A 22378-nucleotide genomic window follows, 5' to 3' on the forward strand; every position below is an offset into this window, starting at 1 on the left:
TTCTCAGGATTGCTTTGGATATGCAGTATCTTTTGTTGACTTTTAAGATTCTTTGTTCTATTTCCGTGAAGAATGTCATTGGGATTCTGATTGGGATTGTGTTGAATCTGTAGATTGCTTTAGGCAGTATAGACATTTTAACTATGTTCTTCAAGTCCATGTGCATGGAATATCTTTTCATTTCTTTATGTCATTATCAATTTCTTACAGTAATGCCTTAAAGTTTTACTTGCGTAGGTCTTTCACCTCCTTGGTTAAATTTATTCCTAGATATTTTATTCTTTTTGTTGGGATTGTAAATGGGATTGTATTCTTGAGTTCTTGTTCTGCTAGTTGGTTATTAGAGTTTTAGAAATGCCACTGATTTTTGTAAGTTAACTTTGTACCCTGCAGCTTTGCAGTAGTTATTAATTCTAATAGTTTTCTGATGGATTCTTCAGGGTTTTCTATATATAAAATCATGTCGTCTGCAAACAGCAAGAGTTTCACGTCTTATGAGCCTATTTGGATTCCTTTTATTTCTTTTTCTTGCCTCATTTCTCTGGCCTAAACCTCTAGTACTATGTTGAATAAGAATGATGAGAGTGGGCACCCTTGTCTTAATCCTGTTCTCAGAGGGATGGCTTTCAGTTTTTCCCCATTGAGTATGATGTTGGCTGTGGGTTTGTCATATATGGCCTTTATCATGTTGAGGTACTTTCCTTCTCTACCCATTTGATTAAGAGTTTTTATCATGAATGGATGTTGGATCTTGTCAAATGTTTTATCTGTGTCTATGGAGATTATCATATGATTTTTGTTCCTCATCTTGTTAATGTGGTATGTCACATTGATTGATTTGTGGATGTTGAACCATCCCTATGTCCCTGGTATGAATCCCACCTGATCATGCTGTATGATCTTTTTAATGTATTACTGTATTCGGTTTTCCAATATTTTGTTGAGGATTTTTGCACCTATGTTCATCAGTGATATTGGCCTGTAATTTTCATTTAGCATAAATTTTTCAAGGTTAATCCATTTTAGTACGTATCAGTACTTCATTTATGTTTCTGTCAGAATAATATTCCATTGTGTGTATATTCATTTTGTTCATTCATTCATGCGTTGATGTGGATTTGGGTTGTTTCCGTTCTTTGCCTATTATGAATAATACTTCTTTGAAAATTCATGTGCAAATTTTCACATGCACATGTTTTAATTCTCTTGGGTATATACCTGAGAGTGGAATTGCTGGGTTATATGGCCACTCTTTGTTTAACTTTTTGAGGGACTGACAAAGCATTTTTTAGAGAGACTGCACCGTTTTACATTCCCATCAACAGTGTATGAGGGTTTGGATTTCACCACATCCTTGCTAACATGTTATTATCTATTACATTATTATTATTATTATTATTATTATTATTATTATTATTACTATTATTATTCCCATCCTAGTGGGTGTGAAATGGTATTTCATTGTGGTTTTGATTAGCATTTCACTAATGGCTAATGATGTTGTTCATCTTTTCATGTGATGGTTGGGCATTTGTATATCTTCTATAGGTAAATAACTATTTACGTCCTTTGCCCATGTTTTAATTGGATTATTCCTTTTTGATGATTGACTTTTATGTGTTCTTTATGACTTCTGGCTACAAGTTTCTAATCAGATATATGATTTGCAAACATTTTCTCCAATTTTGTAAGTTGTCTTTTCATTTTTTATTGTATTCATTACAGAAGATAATCTTTAATTTTGATGAAGTCCAATTTATTTTTTTCATTTTATTGCTTGAGTTTAGATGTCATATCTAAAAATCCATTGGCTAATCCAAGGTCACAAAGATTTATACCTATGCTTTCTTCTAAGAATTTTGTAGTTTTAGCTGTTACATTTGGGTCTGTGATCTATTTTGAGTTGATTTTTGTATATAATGTTAGGTGGTAGTCCAACTTCATTTTTTGCATGTAGATATCCTGCTGTCCCAGCACCATTTGTTAAAAAGAGTAGTCTTTCTCCATAGAGTTGTCTTAGTATCCTTGTTGAAATACTATTAATCACAAATATACAAGCATCTATCTGGACTCCCAGTTTTATTCTACTGAACTATATGTCTATCCTTATGCAACCACAACACTATCTTGATTACTGTATCTTTGTAGTAAGGTTTGAAATTGGGAAGTGTGAGTTCTCCAAATTTGTCCCTCATTTTCAAGATAGCTTTGGCTATTCTAGAACACTTGCATTTCCATATGAATTTTTGGATCACCTTGTCAATTTCAGGAAAAGCAACAGCTGGGTTTTTGGTAGAGAATACATTGAATTTGTAGATCTGTGTGGGAATATTGTCATGTTAACGATATTAAGCCTTCAAAATTCATGAATGCGAGACGTCTTTCCATTTATTTAGTTCTTTACTTTCATTCAGTTATGTTTTGTAGTTTTCAATGTACAGGTTTTGGAGTTCTTTTATTAAATTTATTCCCAAATATTTTATAATTTTGATACTTTTGTAAATGGAATTTTAAAATTTCATTTTGTATTATTCATTGCTAGTCTATAGAAATAAGATTAATATTTGTATATTGATATATTGTACTGCATCCTTGCTGAATACATTTATTAGCTCTAATAGTTATTGGTAAATTTTTTACAATTTTATTCTTGTAAGATAATGTCATCTGTGAATAGAGATAGTTATACATCTTCCTTTCCAGTCTGTACACCTTTTATTTCTTTTTCTTGTCTAATTGCCCTGGCTATAACATCCAGTAAAATGTTGAATAGAAGTGGTGAAAGCAGACATCCTTGTCTTGTTTCCGATCTTAGGGGGAAAGTTTTCACTCTTAAACATGGTGTTAGCTGTAGGTTTTTCATAGATACCCATTTTCAGGTTGAGGAATTTTCCTTCTAGTCCTGGTTTGCTGAAGTATTTTTATCATGAAAGGTTGTTGAATTTTGTCAAATGCTTTTTCTGTGTCTAGTCAAATCACCATGCGATTTAGTCTTTATTGTGTTAAAATGTTCTATTACATTAATGTTTCTTTGTTGCACCAACTTTACATTCCTGAAATAAATCTCACTTGGTTATAGGGTATAATCCTTTTTACATGTTGCTAGATTTTGTTTGCTAGTGGTTTGTTCAGTTTACCTCTATATTCATGAGATAGTGGTCTGTAGTTTTCTTTTCATACTGTCTTTGTCTTTTGTTATCAAGGTAATAATACCTTCATAAAGTGAATTGGAAAGTTTCCCTCATCTTTTTCTTTTATGGAAGTGTTTGGGAAGAATTGGTATTAGTTCTTTAAACATTTGGTACAATTCCCTAGTAAATCCTTGTGTTTCTGGGCTTCTTTTTAGTGGGAAATTATTATTATTACTAATGCAGTACCTTTAGTTGTCATAGGTCTATTCAGATTTTCCATTTATTTTTGCATCAGTTTTAGTAGTTTGTAACTTTCTAGTAATTTCTTCATTTCATCTATGTTAGTTTGTTGGCATACAATTGTTTGTAGTAGTCTGTTATAATCTTTATTTCAATAAGATTTATTTCAGTAAAGATTCAATAAATAGTCTTTACTTCAGTAGTATTGTCTCTTCTTTCATTCCTGGTTTTTATAGTTGGAATCGTCTCTCTTTTTTCTTCTTGGCCAAACTATTAAAAATTTTGTAAAGTTGTTAATTTTCCAGAGAAACAAGATTTGATTTTGTTCATTTTCTCTTTCTTTTTCTGTTCTCCATTTCATTTATTTCTGTTCTAATCTTTATTATTTCTTTCCTTCTTTATTTGTAGTTTGCTCTCCTTTTTATAGTCTCTTATGATAGAAGGTGAAGCTATTTATTTGAGATATTTTTTCCTTTTCAATGTAGGCATTTACAGCAAAAATTTTCCTCTAAGCATTGTTTTCATTGAATCCCATAAATTTTTCCATAAATTTGGGCATATTGCCTTTTCATTTCCGTTCTTCTGAAGTCATTTTCTTATTTCCCTTGTGATTTCAAATTTGACCCATTGATTATTTATGTTGCGTTGTTTAATTTTCAAATATTTGTGAATTTCTCAACCTCTCTTCTGTTATTGATCCTAATTTCATTCTATTTTTGACCACAGAACATTCTTTGTATAACTTCAGTCCATTTAAATTTATTGAGACTTGTTTTATGGCCTTAAATATCTTCTTTCCTGGAGGATATTTCATGTGCACTTGAGAAGAATATGTATGTTGGTGTTTGGGAGTGGAGTATTCTATAGATGTCTATTAGATCTAATTTGTTTATAGTGTTATTCATGACTTCCTTTTTCTTACCTTCTGCTTACTGGTTCTATCCTTTATTGAAAGTGGGATATTTAAATCTCCAACTATTATTGTTGAATCAACTATTTTTATATTCAATTCTGCCAGTGTTCTTTTGGGCTCTGTTATTAAGTGCATATGTTTTTAATTGTATGTCTTCCTAGCAGATTCAACTTGTTACCATTATAACAGGTTCATCTTTGTCTCTAGTCACAATTTTTGTCTTAATATCTATTGCGTCTGATATTAGTATAGTCACTCCAGCTCGCCTTTGGTTACTGTTTGCATAGAATATCTTTCTCCGTCCCTTTACTTTCAACCTATTTTTGTCTCTGAATCTAAAGTGTCTCTTGTATACAGCATATAGTTATATCTTGATTTTCTTTCAATCCATTCTGCAAAACTCTGTCTTTTAGTAGCAGTATTTAATCCAATTATTTAACATAACTACTTATAAGGTAGAATTTACACCTGCCAAACCTCGTGATTTGTTGTTGCTGCTGTTTGTTGTTGTTGTTGTTTTTGTTTGTTTAGTGACTTTTTTGAACTAATTCTAGATGCCTAGGATTGTTTTGGAGCCTCCTATGGGCATCTCATTTCCCCAATTTTTTTCAGCTTTTTGGTTGGCTCTTTGTTTGCCACAGTTGTTACCAACTCAGCCAGCCTTGATATTCAACATTTACCTCTGATTATTTTCTACAAACTCCCCCAGGGAAAAAGCTGTTCACACTGGGCAAGCTCTGAGTCAGGTTAAATAAACACAGACTTGAGAATGGAGTCTTTCAGGAAACCCCTAGAGAGGTCAAATAATGACAATTCTTTGAGAAAGGAGCTTTGAAGGAGTCTCAACTCCATTCTGCCTCCTATAGTGGTTTGCAGGCTGTTGGTTTTCATAGAGTTGGGGAGGGAGTGATGGGCTATAGGTCAAGTTTAAATGTCACAAAGCTTCGAATAAATGCTCCCCAGATTGCTACAAGCATTTGGTTAATTTCTAGAGTTCTGAAAATGTTTATTCTAACTCTTTTTGGTCAGCTTTCTAATCTCTTTTATGGAGGAGAGAATTTTAGGAGTTCTTCACTTTACCATTTTCTCTGACATTACTCCAGTCTAAGATGTTTTGAGTGAACGCTCCCCAACATTTAAAAAATGTTTAAAAAGTGAATATCTAAAGTGTCCAGGAAAAATTGACTTTCCAGAATCCTTCTATTCTTAAGGTCACTCAGCCCAATGTTGTTTTTCATTTGACAAGCAGAAAGCATGTGATTCATATAAAAATGTAAACCACACCATGTTCCCTCTCTACTCAAAATCCTCCAGTGTCTCTCCATCTTACTCAGAATACAAGTCTTTAACCCATAAGTTAATGACCTATAAGGTCACAAATGATCTGTACTGTTGTTACCTCTCAGACCTCATCTTCTACCACTCTTCCCCCTGCTCTAGCTGCACTGGCTTCTTTTCCAATCCTTGAACGTGATAGGCATTCTCCCATATCAGGGACTTTACATTAACTCTTCCCTCTGCCTTGAATGCTCTTCCCTGAGATATCTGTGTGGCTCATTCCCTCACTTTCTTCAAGTTTTTTCCCAAATATCACCTCAGTGAAGCCTGCCTTCACCACTCAACTTAAAATCACGCTCTCCAAGCACTCCCCATACCCTTTACCATGCTTTCTGTCCATAGCAATTGTTGCTTTCTAACATACTAATTTTCTAATTTATTAGGTTTATTGCTTATTGTCTGTTTCCTTCCCTCCTGCACCACCCAAAACACATTAAAGTGGATATTAGTTGAAATAAGTCTTTTTGATTATTGTTCAATTATGTATCCCAAGCACCTCGAACACTGCCTGGCATAGAATAACTATTTAATAGATATTTAAATTAATTAATTCTACCCAGATTTCTCTTAATACTTTGTCTGTTTTATGGGCATAGTAAGCAATGTTCAGTATAGATTCTGGCACTTAGTAGGTATGTTAGTAATTTTTCATTGAATTACATAATGAATATTATGTCCCATTTCCAACTCTTTATTTATCCAGTATTGTCAGGTAAATGAAATGTTCCACCTAAATGAACTTTTCCAGGTCATTCATTTATTGGTCTCTGTTTCTCTTTCTCTTTTAATATTTAATGAATGCCTGTGAGGGCCAGATACTGTGTTAGTTGTTTTGCGTGTGTTATTTCATTTAAATGTCTTGGAAGACCCATGAGTTATTATGTCTATTTTACAGCAAGCTAAATTGAGGTCCAGAGAAGTCAACTGACTTGCTCCAAGTTCCAGCTAGTAAGAGGCAGAACAGGGCTTTGAATACGATCTGTGGAACTACAGTGACCCATTTTTTTCCCTACTATAATACACTGGTTCCTTTCTCTATAGTTTTCACTGATTCCTCTATGAGTGCTCCATCTCAATCTTTTGGCACCTTTGTAGGGATTTCCTAGAGTCAGAAGGGAATTTTGGCTTCTTCTTGCTCTGGGTCCATCACAGTGTGACTCCCTAAGGGGAAGTCACTCAAAATGGTCATTGGGAGAGACTTGGAGACAGTAGCCATGAAATAATTGGAATGCAGGCTCACATCTCCCCTGCTCCAATTAGGAATGCTTCCACTCTCGTTAAGGATGGCAGTGACACGATAGGCAACATGAAGCCCAGTGAAGCAGCACTTGCAAGGAGGTGGTAATAGCTTCTCCAGCTTTTTTTTGAAGCTGTCACACTGCTCAATAGGTCCTTAGTGGGGCTCAGGCTTGGATTTTTCTTTCTATATATCTTTTATTCCTTTTTCTTTTCTTTTCACTTCTCTTTTTCTCTTCTTCTCCTACCTGCCTCTTCCCTTCTCCCTCCCCCTCCTCCTCCTTTTCTTCTTCTGCTTCTCCCTCCCCCTCCTCCTCTTCCTCCTCTACTCCTTCCTCCTCGTGCTTCTTTCACTTTTTCTCTGTCTTTAATCTTGTCAAGAAATATTTAAGTGTTTTGGTAAGGTCTATACTATAATCATCTTGATAAGTAGCTTTTGAATTTTCAGGAAATCAAATCAGAACAGCACTGAGAAGGAGAGCATATTTGTAGGTGTGTGTCTGAGCTACAGATTAAATTTCAGTTTTCAAATTTGATCTCAGGCAATCTTTTTTTTAGAACTATATAGGAAGAAAACTTGAATAATTTGATTAAAACTTTGTTGTGGAGCAATTGACAAATAAATAACGTTAACTTATTTATTAAGTTACATTGAGTGCTGCACAATAAAGATTTTAGCAGTAACTTCAGCCTTGATCAGCACTTCCTGTGTTCCATACGATTCCAGGAGAATGCACACCAATCAACCAGCTCTTGTTTACTAAGTACCTAAAATTTTCCGATGCTTCACATTTGTTATTTTGAATTTTCTTGGCTCTGCAAAGGTGGATGATATGATCCCCATTTTACAAAGGAGGAAACAGATTCAGAGAGGTTATGCTGTCTGCCCAAGGTTATGCTGTTTGCCACAACTAGTAAGTGACACTGTTGGAATTCATAACCCAGTCTCTTGGATTCCTAAGTCCATGCTCCTGCCACCATACCATACTTCTTTGCCAATTAACAAATAACTAATAACAGGTAATAGAAGTTTCACGGTCTATGCCTGATGATCTCTTAATCCCTGGGAAAAATACTAATTTATTGAGAGATTATTGAATTCTCATCACACTCCGCCATCATTTTATCTATGAAGAAATTGAGGTTCTAAGGAAAGCAATTACTTGTCCAAGGCCTCACAGTGCACCATTGGAGTCAAGCCATGACCTACATCTCTTGCCCCATTCCAGACCTCTCATACTCTTTTGTGTTATTGTTGCTTCATGTGTATTTATCTCCCACTAGATTGCAAGCTCCTAAAAGGCAGGAGCTGTGATTTCTCTTTCTCCTCTACAAACTTCAGCATAGGCCTGGACCATTGTGGACCATTTTCAGTAGGCATTTATTAACTGATTAGGCTTTTTTGTCAATAAGAGAGACACTTTCTCTGACCCTGTTAGAAGAGCAGCTTCCCTAATTACACAGTATGGTGAACAGGCAACACACCTGTTGTGAATTGTGGCTCTATAAATTGGGAACTAGGATGTGCTGGAAACAGCCCTTTTTGGTTTCCTCTCTGAAGTATTAATGGCATCTAAACCACTTCTTGTGTAGATGGGGAGACTGAAGCCCAGAAAGGGGAAAGGGTTTGTCTCAAGGTCACAGGGAAGTTTATACCAGAGCTATGTCTACTTTGAATGTATGTTTAGAGGAGGTAATACATGCACATGGTACAAAATTTTAAAATCACAAAAGGTTAAAGTGAAAAATAATTCCAACCCCACATCCTTAAGGAATGCAGTTCTCTTTCTCAGAGGCAACCATTGTTTATTACTCTTTTGTGTACCCTTGTATTCATAGTATATGCATTTATAAACATATACAGAAAATATTTCAATTCTCCCCACAGGACTAGTGTTCTGTATTGTTTTGCATCTTGTATTATTTTGTGCTTTACAATATGTCTTAGAGATTGTTCCACATCAGTATATGTAGGACTGCTTCATTCTTTAATGGCCGCATCCTATGACTGTATCTCTTGATAGGCATCTATGTTGTTTCAAGCCTTCTGCTTTTATAAACAATGTTGCAGTAAACATTCTTGCATATATGTCATGTCACACATGTGTAAACATGTGCTGCGTCAAAGCATATGTATATTTTAATTTTAAAAGCTTTTGCCAAATTATCCTCCACAAAGCTTTTAAGATTATTATTAAGCAAAATTTGGATAATTTCACTTTAAAAACAAGATATTGTCTTGACCTTACAGAACTGTTCAACACAGAGTTTGTTTAAATAGCCAATCCCCACTGTACATTTAAATGAGAATTCAGTTTGAAGAAATGTTATTTATACACTACTGTTCAGGAACACATCTATTGGGTAAAGCATGTGAAGATGGCAATATGTTTCTAAAATGCAACTGAGTCTACACAAGCTGTTGTTCCAATCATATTACCAAACCCCAGAGGTGTGCTCAGAGGAAAGTGTAGGGATAAAAGAACAAGGGAGTCAGACTCAAGTAGAAGGAAGTAAAGCTACCACAAGGGCAGAGCCAGTGGTGTGCCAGTAAACTGAATTTCTGTATGGAAGGGGGCAGGGGGCAGCGGAGAGCCCTGATAATTTCTAGTGTTTGCTGATTCCATGATGTAGATACTCCTATCAGGACCAGTTTCAAGCTACCAAAATGATAGCACTGAATATAAAATTGAGAAGAGATGCTCAGAATTGGTTTTTATGAGTCACTACTAGCTATCTCCAGCACAACACTGGACAGAACCTAAGGAAAGACAGCTTGAGAACATAAAATTTAGGTCTGACCAAATGTCAAAAGACTGGCAGAAGTGAGTTGGCTATTCCTCATAGTGTTTTCCTTGGTGAGGTTGAAGCCTATACTTCTCCTAGGTGATCTTTCCAAATCTCATCTGAAGACCATCATCTGTTTGGTGTTCCTCACACTAATCATCCAAGTGGCCTGAACTTCACTAGTCTCAAGAGGAGCAAAAACAGCAAAGAGCTTTGTGAACTGTCAAATGCTATTCCAATGTCAAACGTTCATCCTGTTATTAATCCGGTGTCAGCAGTCCATAAGCAGTCAACTCATCTGCAAGGTCCAACATCAGCAGTTCTCTCTCCTAGCTGCATATTAGAAGCAAAAAGGGAAAATTTAAAAAATCACTGTGCCCACCCATAGCCCTAAGCATTTGAAGCAGAACTACTGAAAGTGAAAGTAGCTGTCAATATTTTGTAAAAGTTCCCCTGGTGATTCTGACTTGCAGCCAAAGTTGTGAATTACCGACCTGAACAACCTGGTTCTGCCATCTAATCAGCTTTTTCTATCATCTCCCCTCCCTTATCATATTCCAGCCACACAGGCCACCTTGCTATTCCAAGAACACACCAAATTCATTCATGAATAGTGCCTTGAATATATTAGGTATACACTCAAAGATTATTCTTTAACTGTCAGAGGATAGTTATTAAACATCTCCTATGGTTGAGTTCAATGATGGAGTCAAATACTTCATCGTGCTAAGGTTTAAACCATGGAATTCATGGTTATTCATGGTTAATAACCATGCCATGGTTAAAGCATGGCATTCAAGGCTATTCATGACCTAGCCACCATCTAACTTGTCAGCCTTGCCTCCTTCTACCTCCTGTCTTCTTGAAGCAGGAGGCCTATATAAACTACAGTGGCTGGGGAAGGTGGTCTGGAACTAAATACTGCAGGTTTGCTTTAGCAGAGAAGTATGTCCATGTGTGTGTTGGAGGCAGGGAGCAGAGGATGGAATGTTTGTGACCAGAGCAGGAACCAATAAAGACGACAGCATGGTAGGAAGAGGGTCGCTGAGAGAGGGAAACAGAAGACAAGATGGACTGAGTAATGTTACACATAACTCTTGTTATATATCTAATATTTTCTCTTTTTAAAGATTATTTTCACATGCATTCTATATCATTTGTTTTGTATAACTCTATGAAATACACAATGCCATTATTTTTATCCTTATTTTTTAGTGAGGAATCAAGGCTCAGACTTGCCTGAGACCAATTGGAACTGGGATTTGATTACTGCTCTTCTGACTGCCAGTCCAGTGCTCTTTACATTTCCGTTTTATAGAGCTTGAGCCAGATTGTGGAAGGTACTGAAAATCAAGAAGAGGAGTCTGGGCTTGATTCCTGTCCCCTCTCACTAAAGCTAACCATAAATAAGGTCAAAAGGAACAAGAATGATCATGGCTTTATAACCATTCCCAAGAAGCTCCCTCGAGATCATTAGCTGTGGGCCCCGGCTGAGGACCTGTCCGTGGTACTGGGTTAACTGCCACCTGTGTTTCTTGGTTAGTGGGATAGGTGGGGGCATGTTCAAATCCTTGGAATCAAAGGGACTCTGCTTCCTTATAAGACTTTCTAACAGAAGACTTTCCTTTTGGCAGGGCACAGACTGTGTGCCTAGAGTTGTCTAGGTTGCCTAGCCTGTTTCACAGGCCCAAGAGCAGCATCCTGGAAGAAGAAATTTACTAGGAATCAGCAATGCTTGGGATTGCTTTTCAAAGAAAAGAGCCTTTGGTGATTAGGCCAGAGGTTCCAGGCTGCCTCAGCCCCAGAAAAAGTTATGTCCATAGGATACATGACCCAAAACAGGCCCTGGGCTTGTTTCCAGTCTATGTAGGTCACTGAAAGGAGAAGCACTTAGCTACTCCTTTCTGTAGGGTAGTGTTTTTGCTTTTCAGGGGAAGCCCTTAGAGTCAAGAGAGTTGAGCTTGGAAAAAATAGATAAGAATGCAGACTGACTTCAGTCCTCTTTGAGTCACACTCAGGTGGACTCTGAGACTCCCAGCAGACATCCTAATATGAGTAGAAGACTTCTGAACCCATGTTCCTTAGGTTGCTATTGTTGTCTTAGTGCCTACCACATTCCCTTCTAGTTATATATCAGGGGAGCCAAGGCCAAGAAAGAAGTAGAGATATACACCAGATTACAGTGATTCAGTGAGAGAGCATGGCTGGTCCCTAGGTCGTCTACCTTCCTACTCTGTTCTCTTGTACTATTCTGCACTGCTTCTGTCTTTGAAGCATAGTGTCAGGGCCCGTTTGAGAAGAGATATCACATGGACAAGGGCAAGCATCAACATCACAGGTCATACAGACCTGGCTTCTGATCCTGCTTCTGCCACTTACTAGCTGGTGACCGTCAGTGTGTCACTCAGCATCTCTGGGTCTTACTTTCCTCAATTCTAAAATTGGAATAGTAGCTATCTGGAAAAGTTTTGACAAGACTTAAATGAGGTAACATCTTTGAACACACCTTGACTAGTACCCAATCAAAGTACAGTAGGTTACCACCTCTCTCCATTGCTCTCCCCAGGGAGGTCAAGTGTTCCTCCTACTTGACACTTTGAAGAGGCAGTGGGTTGATGTAGAACATACAGGGAAGATAAGTTAGGAAATAGGCAAATAAAATATTTGCTCAGTTATAGTGGTTAGGTAGAAAGCTTATGACAGCCTGGATTAAAACTGGGCTATATTCTTTGGTATTAGTAAGCACTCTGTATCTCAAGCTTCCTCGTCTATAAATTGAGGGTGATGATCTGTACTCTCCCTATTTTGAAGAAAGGCTCAGCAAGATAATAAATATGGAAATAATTTTGAAATAAAGCAAATGTTCAGAGACAACACTGAGCAGGAGACCTGAGTTTTAGTCCCATCACTGTCATTGACTCATTGTTTAATCTTGGTCAGGTCCATCCTGCTTTCTGGATCTCAATTTCCCCATTTGTAAAATGAGGGTGTTGGGCTAGATGATCTCTGCAGAGGTCCTTGCCTCTTCTGACATTCAAGGAGTTTATTATTTAAATAATGATAATAGATAAGATCTGTGTAATGCTTTATGCTTTATATATTATTTTCACAGATATTATCTCATGTGAGAATAGCACTGAACTACTGTATTAGGAATACGAAGACCTGGACTCTTGTCCCTATTTTGACATTGACACATGGTGTGACCTTAAGCAAGTTTCTTCCATTCTCTCAGTCTCAGTTTCTTTTTCTTTCTTTCTTTCTTTTTTTTTCTGGGGAAGATTCACCTTGAGCTAACGTCTGTGCCAGTCTTCCTCTATTTTGTATGTGGGTTGCAGCCATAGCATAGCCACTGACAAGTAGTGTAGGTCTGCACCCAGGAACGGAATCCGGGCAGGCTGAGGCAGAGCATGCCAAACTTCGCCACTGGGCCATGGGCCCGGCCCCCTGAGTCTCAGTTTTTTAATGTGTAAAATGGGAGATAGGAGGGTTGGACTAAATCAGTAGGTCTCTAAACTTTTCCACAACGCCTTGGGGAGTCCTATAGAGTTTCTTTAAAGTGTACCAAAGTGCTAAGGTTGCAGAGAAGGGGTGAAAAGGAGAGGTCTAGCAGGAGGAGTTCTAAGTTTCCTATGCCTGCTTCAATCAGATTAGGTTTAATTTTATCTGTTATTTATATATATATATATATATATATATATATATATATATATATAATCGGGCCTCTATGTAATATTTCACTTGTAAAAATGGTTCATTGCAAAAGAAAACAAAAACTTGAATAGCTGTGCTTTAATGCCTTATGTGTTAAAAGTGGGATTCAATAAAATATGTTGTTTGGTAGCTTCATTTTTATTGTTGTTTTAACAAGACAGTATATTGTGAACACCCTTCCAACTTTAAAAAGAAAGACACTGACTACACAGCATTCCCTTGCAAGAATATGGAATAATTTATTTAATCATTCCTCTAATGTTGGACATTTAATTTTTTCCAATATTTCCTGTTTAAACAATGCTACATTGAACTTTTTTGTGCTTAACTGATTATTTTCTTATAAAACATTCCAAGAAGTGGGAATTACTGGTTAAAGATTATCTGTATTTAAACAATTTTTAAGATATATTACAAAATTGCTCTTTAAAAAGTTTGCACTCTCACCAGCAATACCTCTTTGCCAGTGCTTATTTAATCCTCACCAATCTGACTTGTGAAAATGATATCTTAATTTGTATTTCTATAATTTCTATTAAAATTGAAATTGAACAATTTTCATGTCTATTGATCGTTTGTATTTCTTCTTTTAATTTCCTATTCACGTATGTCGCCCATTTTTTTATTGTACTCTTCATCTTTATATATCAAGGAAATTGACCACTGGTTTAACATACTTGATGCCAATATGTTTCTCTGAGATTGTGGTTGTCTTTAAATTTTATTACGTTTATTTTGCATAAGACAGTTTAAATGTATTCTAGTCAAGTCTATCAAAATATTCACTTACATTTTCTTCATTGTCATACTTTAGAAAGCCCTTTTCTACCTTCAAAAATTTAAAAAGTTTCACTTATAACTTATAATTTCTAACAATACTTCAATGATTTCCTTTGTTTTTATTTTTTAACTGACATCTTTAATCCATCTGGAATTTATTTTGATTTCAACTAGTAATTTAACTTTATTGTCTTTTCCAAATGATTAACCAGTTGTTCTGACACCATTTAGTGAATAGGTCGTCCCTTCTTCACTGATTTAAAATGATGTGTTATGTTGTACAGAGTCTGTTTTTGGCTTTTCTGGTCTCTTCCACTGATTGATCTATACTGGAGTCAATACCAGACTGTTGTGATTATTATTGCATTATAATACGTTAAACATCTTGTAGGAAAAGTCTCATTACTCTTCTTTTTTGAAAATGTCTTAGCACTATCACACATTTTATTCCTTCAGATAAACTTTGGAATTACTTTGTCAAGATTTTGTTTGGGTTTTTTTTAATTTATAGATTTCATTGCAGGAAAACTGACATCCTTGCAATATTGCAACTTCCTATCCAGGAATACTGTACATCTTTCCATGCAATTCAGGTCTTCTCTTACATACCTCAATGAAGTTTTTTGGCTTTGTTCACACTTGTCCGGCATTAACACTCTATTTATAAAATATGAGAAGTTCTACATTCTTCAGTCTTATTTGTAAGTTCATAATGAAGATGATGACTTGACCCTCTCCTCACTTGCATGATGTGATGCCACAAATGATGGGTAACTCCCCTGCTTGGCCTCCTCTGCTCCAAATAGGATTTTTCAGAATGAGCGTATTGAAAGAAGCCTAATCAGACACTGACCTCAACTCATACTGCATGGCAGCACCAATGGGGCTGACAGAAAACAATAAAAACGGGGAGTCTGTGGAGAAAATATCTGAAGGCCGTCTCATGACCTCTATTCCTACTGGAGCTTTGAATCATACTTGAAGTTTATGATGAAAGGATAGGACCATGAAGAAAGATGCAGAACACCGTTAGGTAGTCAAGGATTTCAGAGCCAGCTGGCAAGCAGAGGATCTCATGTGACCATTCACAGGGGTCAAGGATTTGGGCTGTTGTAATAGAGAGTTATTAAGCATTTAAATGTGCAATCTCTTTGCAGTTCTAGAGTGTAGACTTACGTTATTCACCATGAGAGAGGATTTTTGTATTTTGCCAGAGATTTCACAGTGACATTTTTTTGCAAGATTGGTTATAGGTTGTTGATATAATTTTATTGTTGGAGGTCAACAGTGTCAAAGAGCTAGGTGTAATGTTTGTAGAATCTGAGGTGGAGAATATGGATAGGAGTTTGTGTTCTCTGTGTCAATTATTCAGTCCCTTAGGCTACAGCATGGGAACACAGGACCTTCTAGGACCACCTTGGAGCAGGCCCAGATCTCATTTACACACTTCTGTCAACTGAATACTGAGAAGGCATCCACAGGGCCATACACTTATTAGACAATGAACAAAGATGGCTGACACCCTCAGTGACTACAGCTCTGTCTTGAGACTACATCCACCCACACTATATCTCATTGGATGCAATTGCTGGATTTTGCACTGGCTCTACCATCAACTTCCTGTGGCTCTGGGCATGTTATTTCAATACTTTGTGTCCATTTTCATAACTGAGGAGCAAGCATCACATTGGGACGTTTCATTAGAAGGCTTTTAAGATTCTTTATAGCCCAAAGATTATGCATTTCTAATTAGCCCCAATGGGCTACAAGGAGAGAGATACTGAGTTTCCTAGAAGGAAGAACCTTTATAGCAGAGTCTAGAAATGGAATGGGCTTAAATTCAAGAAAGGGTTAGGCAAACACTTTGCAGGAATGCTACAGAGGGGATTCAAGTCTTGTATGGAGAAGTGGGTGTGTTGTGACCAAATAGTGTTTAAAATTCTTTCCAATCTGTGAGAGCCATAACGTTATGGACTGTGATTTGGAGCAAACCGGTGGTGTAATGCCTGACAGGTCCATTTCATCTTAATGAGCATCATTTTCTTTTCTTTTTTTGTTTTTTTGAGGAAGATTAGCCCTGAGCTAACTGCTTCCAATCCTCCTCTTTTTGCTGAGGAAGACTGGCCCTGAGCTAACATCCGTGTCCATCTTCCTCTACTTTATATGTGGGACGCCTACCACAGCATGGCGTGCCAAGCAGTGCCATGTCTACACCCAGGATCCGAACCGGTGAACCCTGAACCCTGGGCCACTGAAGTGGAACATGCGCACTTAACCACCGCGCCACCAGGCTGGCCCCCAGCATCATTTTCTTCAGCTATATAATGGATCTATAAAAATCCCTGTTATGCTTTTGTACAAGATTGTTATCAATCTTTGTAAGCTAGTCAGATGGGAGAAATTTTTTATTTTTTGCTGTTATATTTTATCTTGTTTTAGTTTTCGTTACTTTATGTTGTTATATATTTCATTACATATCTAATATATAAATGAATATGTATTATGTATATTATATATTTTCTTTTAGTTCATTGTTATTATTAAGAACCCTGATGACTTCAGCCATATTAGAGAAGTAGAATAAATAGAAAAGAAGTAATAGTAACCCAGTGATTGTACATTGGCTCTGCCATCATTTGGAGAAGTTGATAATTCAGGTGGGAGAAGTGGATTGGAAGCAACTTTGTAAGATTGTTTGCCCTATCCCCTGTCTCTATTCCTAATCCAAACAGATCAGTCACAGTCCTACTTTTAGGAGATTCCTTCCATATGCATCTTTGGAAACCTCAGCCACTTCTGTCATTATCAAGTGTCATTTAAAACTTTAAAGTCATTATTCTGCTTCCAAAAAACCATGTGTCATATGTATGTATTTGTATGTTTAGTATGTTATATGCTTTATGTGATCACATATATACATATATATATACACAAAAATATAATTCAGAAACCCTATGTGTATGTGTACACACACATCTGTTCATTCACACATATGTGAATACACACGTGTATAAGCATGTTGTTTATGCATATCTTGCTTATGGCTTGCAATAACAATGCCTCTCTAACACTATGTTAAGTGCCTTGATTTTTTGAAGGGCTTTAGAAAACAAAGAGAAGAGACCATATGACTCCAGATAGAAGAGACAGTGTTGTGTTTGGTTAATATCCTAAAAGGAGACTGTAGAGGGAAAAGAGATTATTTTGGTTAATTTGTTGCTTACCAGTAATACTTTTGCCCTTTATATGAAATACTCTGCAAATATATTATGGATGAAATCCAGATATTCTTCAAGGCTCCTAGAGCTGAAAAATATTTTAAAAATTTTCTAGTTCAACCTGTTTCTAGTTCAACCTATGTTATCAATGAGACCCAGGGAGGAAAAAGGACTTGTCCAAGGTCATGTAGTGAGTTGGTGATAAGACTGAACAAGGATTCAAATCTTGTGACTTCTAGCCTAGTGCTCTTTCTGTTATCTGAGACTTGAAGATTTTTGTTCAGCATAGATTTTCCTCTGTAGCCTCAACACCTAGTACAGTGCCTGATCCATGATAGGTGCTCGGTAAATGTTAAATAAATATGCAATGGCATTGGTTGTACTGGGCTTTGCACTTATTCCTGGGTAAATTGTAGAGGATATCTGTGTTTTAGGCCAAGAGACATTCTGGGACAAGGTATGAACTAGAGTTGGGGAAATGATCTGAGTTCCAAATTGAAAAAAACAATTTGATAATTTTTCCTCTGCAACCTCCCTCATTCACAGGATGATTCACTTTCAGAAGTGAAATCTAGAACTCATCTGGGAGCCCTATTCCATTTGCTGTGCAACTATTCCTTGGCAAACAGGGGTTCAGGAGCTAGTATTTTCCTGTGGAAGAAGAGATTTCTCAAAGACGTCAAGTACTCCTAACTTGACATTATTTCACTAATCAATATGATGTACTAGCCTTGAGGATTGCAGCAGCACCGATACTGTGGGTGTGGCCCAGTTTTAGAACACCCATGGCACTGTAAATGAACCCACTGCAATTGGATACAGGGCTTGCCTTCTACAAGTTGACACCCAAAGGCTGAATGGCACTCATAGCACTATCCTTTCTTTGCACATTTTATCGTCCTCAGTTCGCAACAACAAAAAAAGCTATTAGCGAATTATATGTTGTTTATACAAATAAAATCCTGTGATGTGATAGAAAGAGTACTGGCCTAGAGGCCTTAGTTTTCTCATCTATTAATTAAAAATGATGATAGTACCTACCTCAAAGCACAGCTGAGGCAATTCATTTAAATAGCACATGTAAACCCCCTAATGCAGGTTTGTTTCATAGTAGATGCCTATTAAATGGTAGTTTTCTTCCTTCAGGGGCCTCCAATTCAGTGTTCTTCAGGAAAGTCACCTCCCCAGAACTCATTCTTGGAATGAAAGGGTTGTACTATGATGATTTTTAATAGTTGTTTCAAGCCCAGCATTTTGGAGTCCTTTGACAAAGGGAAAGGAAGGAGGGAGGGATGGAAGGAGGAAGAAAGGGAAGAAGGGAGGACAGGAGGGAGGGAGGAAAAGGAAAGTTTTGCTGACCTGGTTACTAGTGAATCTCCTACATATAGTATAACCTACTATAATAGATGTGTTTTCTGTGCCTGATGTACACATTTTAGGCTGAGTGAAGGGAGAGGAAAGGCAAGATGTAGCTAGATTTATGTGTGTTTTTTTCCTGCTATCAAATATTATCAAAATAGTTTTTTTCTGCTCTTCAATTATTTTTTTCTTTTCCCTGCCACAAACATTCCTCTTCTGCCAAGAGAAGCCTCCCTAAACCCCGAGTCTATCCCATAAACTGTAGCACAGCAGTAAATGAGAGAAAAAACTCCAGGAACTTGGAGAGAGAAAGGGGTAGAGTGAGGGATGCACGAGCTCAGGCTGAGGCAGGGCTGGGAGCATGAGAAGTTCTGATGTTCCAGAGCAGCAGGGTATGTAGCTCTGTCTGTTTCTTCTGGTGACTCTGCCTGTGGATCTCTCTCTTCCACCTGTGTGTTCATTGAGCAAATGTTTATTGAGGAACTACTGTATGCCAGGCTGGTACTAGGATCAAAGGGGCAAAATATTTAGTAAAATATATGTTTTTGAGTGGACCTGCATGTCTTTCTTTGAGTAGCTGTGACCTGGAGGACCTCTAGGTCTGAGCGTGTATGTGCGTATGTTTGTGTGTATCTGTGAAAATTCCAAGTGTGCATGACAGCAATTGTTTTTCTTCTGCTAGCTTCAGAGGACTTCCTTTTACTTCCTGTGATTCACTTCACAAAGAGTGGGCTTAATCTCTGTTTGATTTTTATAGCCTGCAAGACTTGGGGTATGATCACTAGCAATTTAAAAACAATTAGAAAGCCCATGGAGTTCTGTTTTCCAGAAGTTTCACCTATATTTGTATTATGGAAAATAAGCATCTTATTAGCTCTAGTATCCTATTCATGATTGCAGGATTCAGGAAGAGGAAACATTGCCTGAGCCCAAGTCTCTGTTATGCCATGCTAAGGAGTGACAATTTCCACCACTGATCATTTTCTCATGGGCATTCTTGGCTTTTAGCAAAGGTAAAGCATCTTATTTTTTTAAAAAAATAGTGAGTAGTCCATTTAATAAAGGAGGTATCAGCAGGGCCTGAATGGTTCGTCCCCATGAAAGACTCCTATGAAAACCAAATAATATAGCATTGAATTAAACCAGCCTGGTTTAGTAGTTAGATTCTGTGTGATCAAATTGTTTGGGGTTATTCTCTGTCCACTTCTGTCATCTGGCAGGATATATATTCATGCCCGTTCTGCCTAGAAATATTCAAGGAGAGAGACTCTGGAAACACATTAACAAGGCTGTCTACTTTTATATTTGTTCTCCCAGGGAAACAGAAGTACCTATGTGCCAGCAGAAATGATTGCACCATCGATAAATTCCGAAGGAAAAATTGTCCATCTTGTCGCCTCCGGAAATGCTATGAAGCAGGGATGACTCTGGGAGGTATGATACTTTTCTTCCTTTTACGCCTTCTCCCTCTCCCTCCCACATTCTCTCATTCTCTCTTTAAACCAGATTTTCCTCTTTGATGCTTCCAAGGAGGCCAGCCATGCTCTAGATACAGGCTGACCCCTTCATATCCAACATGGCCATCGGCTAGCTGGTGACTCTCTTTATCCTTAACCAAATCACACCCTTCTCTGGGGCTTGGCACAGGAACAAGAGGTGTGAAGCAGAGATCAGGACCCATCAGACAGTGAGTGAATGTGGACTTGACTGTGAAAGGTTCCGCAGGGGACATAATAGTACTGGCCTTATGTTGTTAAATGGTGGCTAGGATGAGAGAATTAAGAAATCCAGAACAGTCACTGGTGCAGGATGACCCACACACAGGCTGGCGCTGAACACCCAGGAATATCCCTCAGTTAATTGTTGCCTATGTTGTAGTGCTGGCCACCTGGAATGAGAAGCTGCTTCTCTTTGGAACCTATGACTAGGTTGCCAAGCAGAGCCAATTTCCTATCCCACATCTCCCAGGGATGAGCAGACCTTTTAATCATTTCCTTTTCTTTGCAAACCTATTGATCATTTCCAAAAGCATTTTTTTTTCAGTAGCACAGTAGCTTGACAGAAGGAAGATACAGCTGTTTCAAGGGTGAACCCCCATCAAACTGCCCCCTAGTCTGTATCTACCATGAGCACTGTCATCATTCCGGAAAGGCTTGGCTGACACTTCTATTTTTCCCCCTCCAAATTCCTCATTTCTTCGTGTTTATGTCTGCTCAGTGCCAAGGTCCTCCTGCTGCTGCTGCATCCAAAAAGATGCACCTTTCATGAGAAAAGCAAGCTCATTAGTCTATTTTCATTTGGAAATGGAACCTGAAGAAAGGCAAGGTTATTTCTAAATGCCTGAAACTGTAGCCTCATACCTGATTACTCATTATCTGCTGGGAAAACCCAAATGCCTAGAATCCTGCCCTCCCCTCTTCCCCACTCAAGGCTAATTTAGAGGACTTGTCCATCTCTGGCTTTCTGTCAGGTGCTCGATACCTTGGTCTGCCTATGTGCATATTTACAGAAACCAACTTGTTTTCCAGCTATGTGTGAGTCTTCATGTGGATAACTGTACCCTGCCTTACTCACAGGCCAGTACTAGTCTTTAAACAGACCAAAGTACTACAAATGAATTGACCCAGGCTCAATTTGAGACAGTTTCAACAGAAGCATCTCAAGTAGTGTCTGAGACTCCTAGACATTGCAGGCAGGTGCTCTGTGAGTGGTTTTCCAGGCAGCCACATCAAATGAGACTCAAATATCTGAGAAAAACCAAACCTTGTTCTTGTTTGCTTGGCTTACTCCAGAGAAATCCTACCATTGTGGTCTAAGTAGGGAGGAAGAATCAGGACTGGATTGGGGGAATGCAGAAGGAAAGCTAGAAAAGGTGACAAAGGGAATGACAAAAGGAAGTTTTCTCCATGTGAATGCTGCGACCCCATGGTGAGGGTTCTGATAAAGTCAACTCTCAATTATTTAGGCTCTCTGTGAATTATATGTAAGAGAGGGGGGCTCCTAAGTAGAGAATCCCTTGGTTTTCCATCTGCTGATAGGAATTGCAAGCCTGCTTTGACATGGGTAAAGTTTAATGGTAACAAAAGTCCTCATAACATTTGGGTCTGAATATTAAAATTAGTTTCATGTCTCAGCCAACATACTCCATTAGAAAGCAGTTTGTGACGTTATTACAGTGAACCCCTTTTGAAAAGGAGTCTGTGCGTAACAGATAACTTCACTATTCCGTATAGCAGTCAGGCATTCTTGGAGACAGTAGTACAGTAAGTTTTCAAATTGATTTATTGGATAGAGTGCTCCAGTTCGAATGGGCTTGGTCAAAACAATGGAAAGAAGCTGAAAAGTGCTGTGGGTGGCTTTCATTTCAGTTCCATTTCTATGATATTTACTGAGTGTCTGCTATGTACAAGGCACCAGGCTAAGCAATAGAGCTTCAGGCTGCAAACTTCAAGAAATGTCCGCAAGATACAGGGATTTTTGGTGTCCCGTGAATGGTCTTGCCTTTGGAGTCAGGAAAACCTAGGTTAAAGGCCCAGCTCTGTGATTTACTTTGTCCCCTCTCAGCCTCAATTTCTTTGTCTGTAATTTAGAGATACCACTCTCACAGATTTATAACAGACATCAAGGGATCAGATGACATGATGAATATGGACATCCTTGAT

General features: G+C 37.7%; 1 protein-coding gene across 1 annotated transcript in view; it reads left to right on the forward strand.

Annotated features, from left to right (window-relative positions):
- The window catches only part of AR (androgen receptor), a 162996-nt gene that overhangs the window by 105378 nt on the left and 35240 nt on the right, over positions 1-22378 (forward strand). Inside the window, exon 3 of the mRNA XM_070606311.1 lies at positions 20034-20150. Coding sequence (XP_070462412.1) covers positions 20034-20150 — 117 coding nt within the window. The remainder of the gene's footprint in view (positions 1-20033; positions 20151-22378) is intronic.

The sequence above is a fragment of the Equus przewalskii genome, chromosome X, assembly GCF_037783145.1.
Source record: "Equus przewalskii isolate Varuska chromosome X, EquPr2, whole genome shotgun sequence".
Lineage (NCBI taxonomy): Eukaryota > Metazoa > Chordata > Mammalia > Perissodactyla > Equidae > Equus > Equus przewalskii.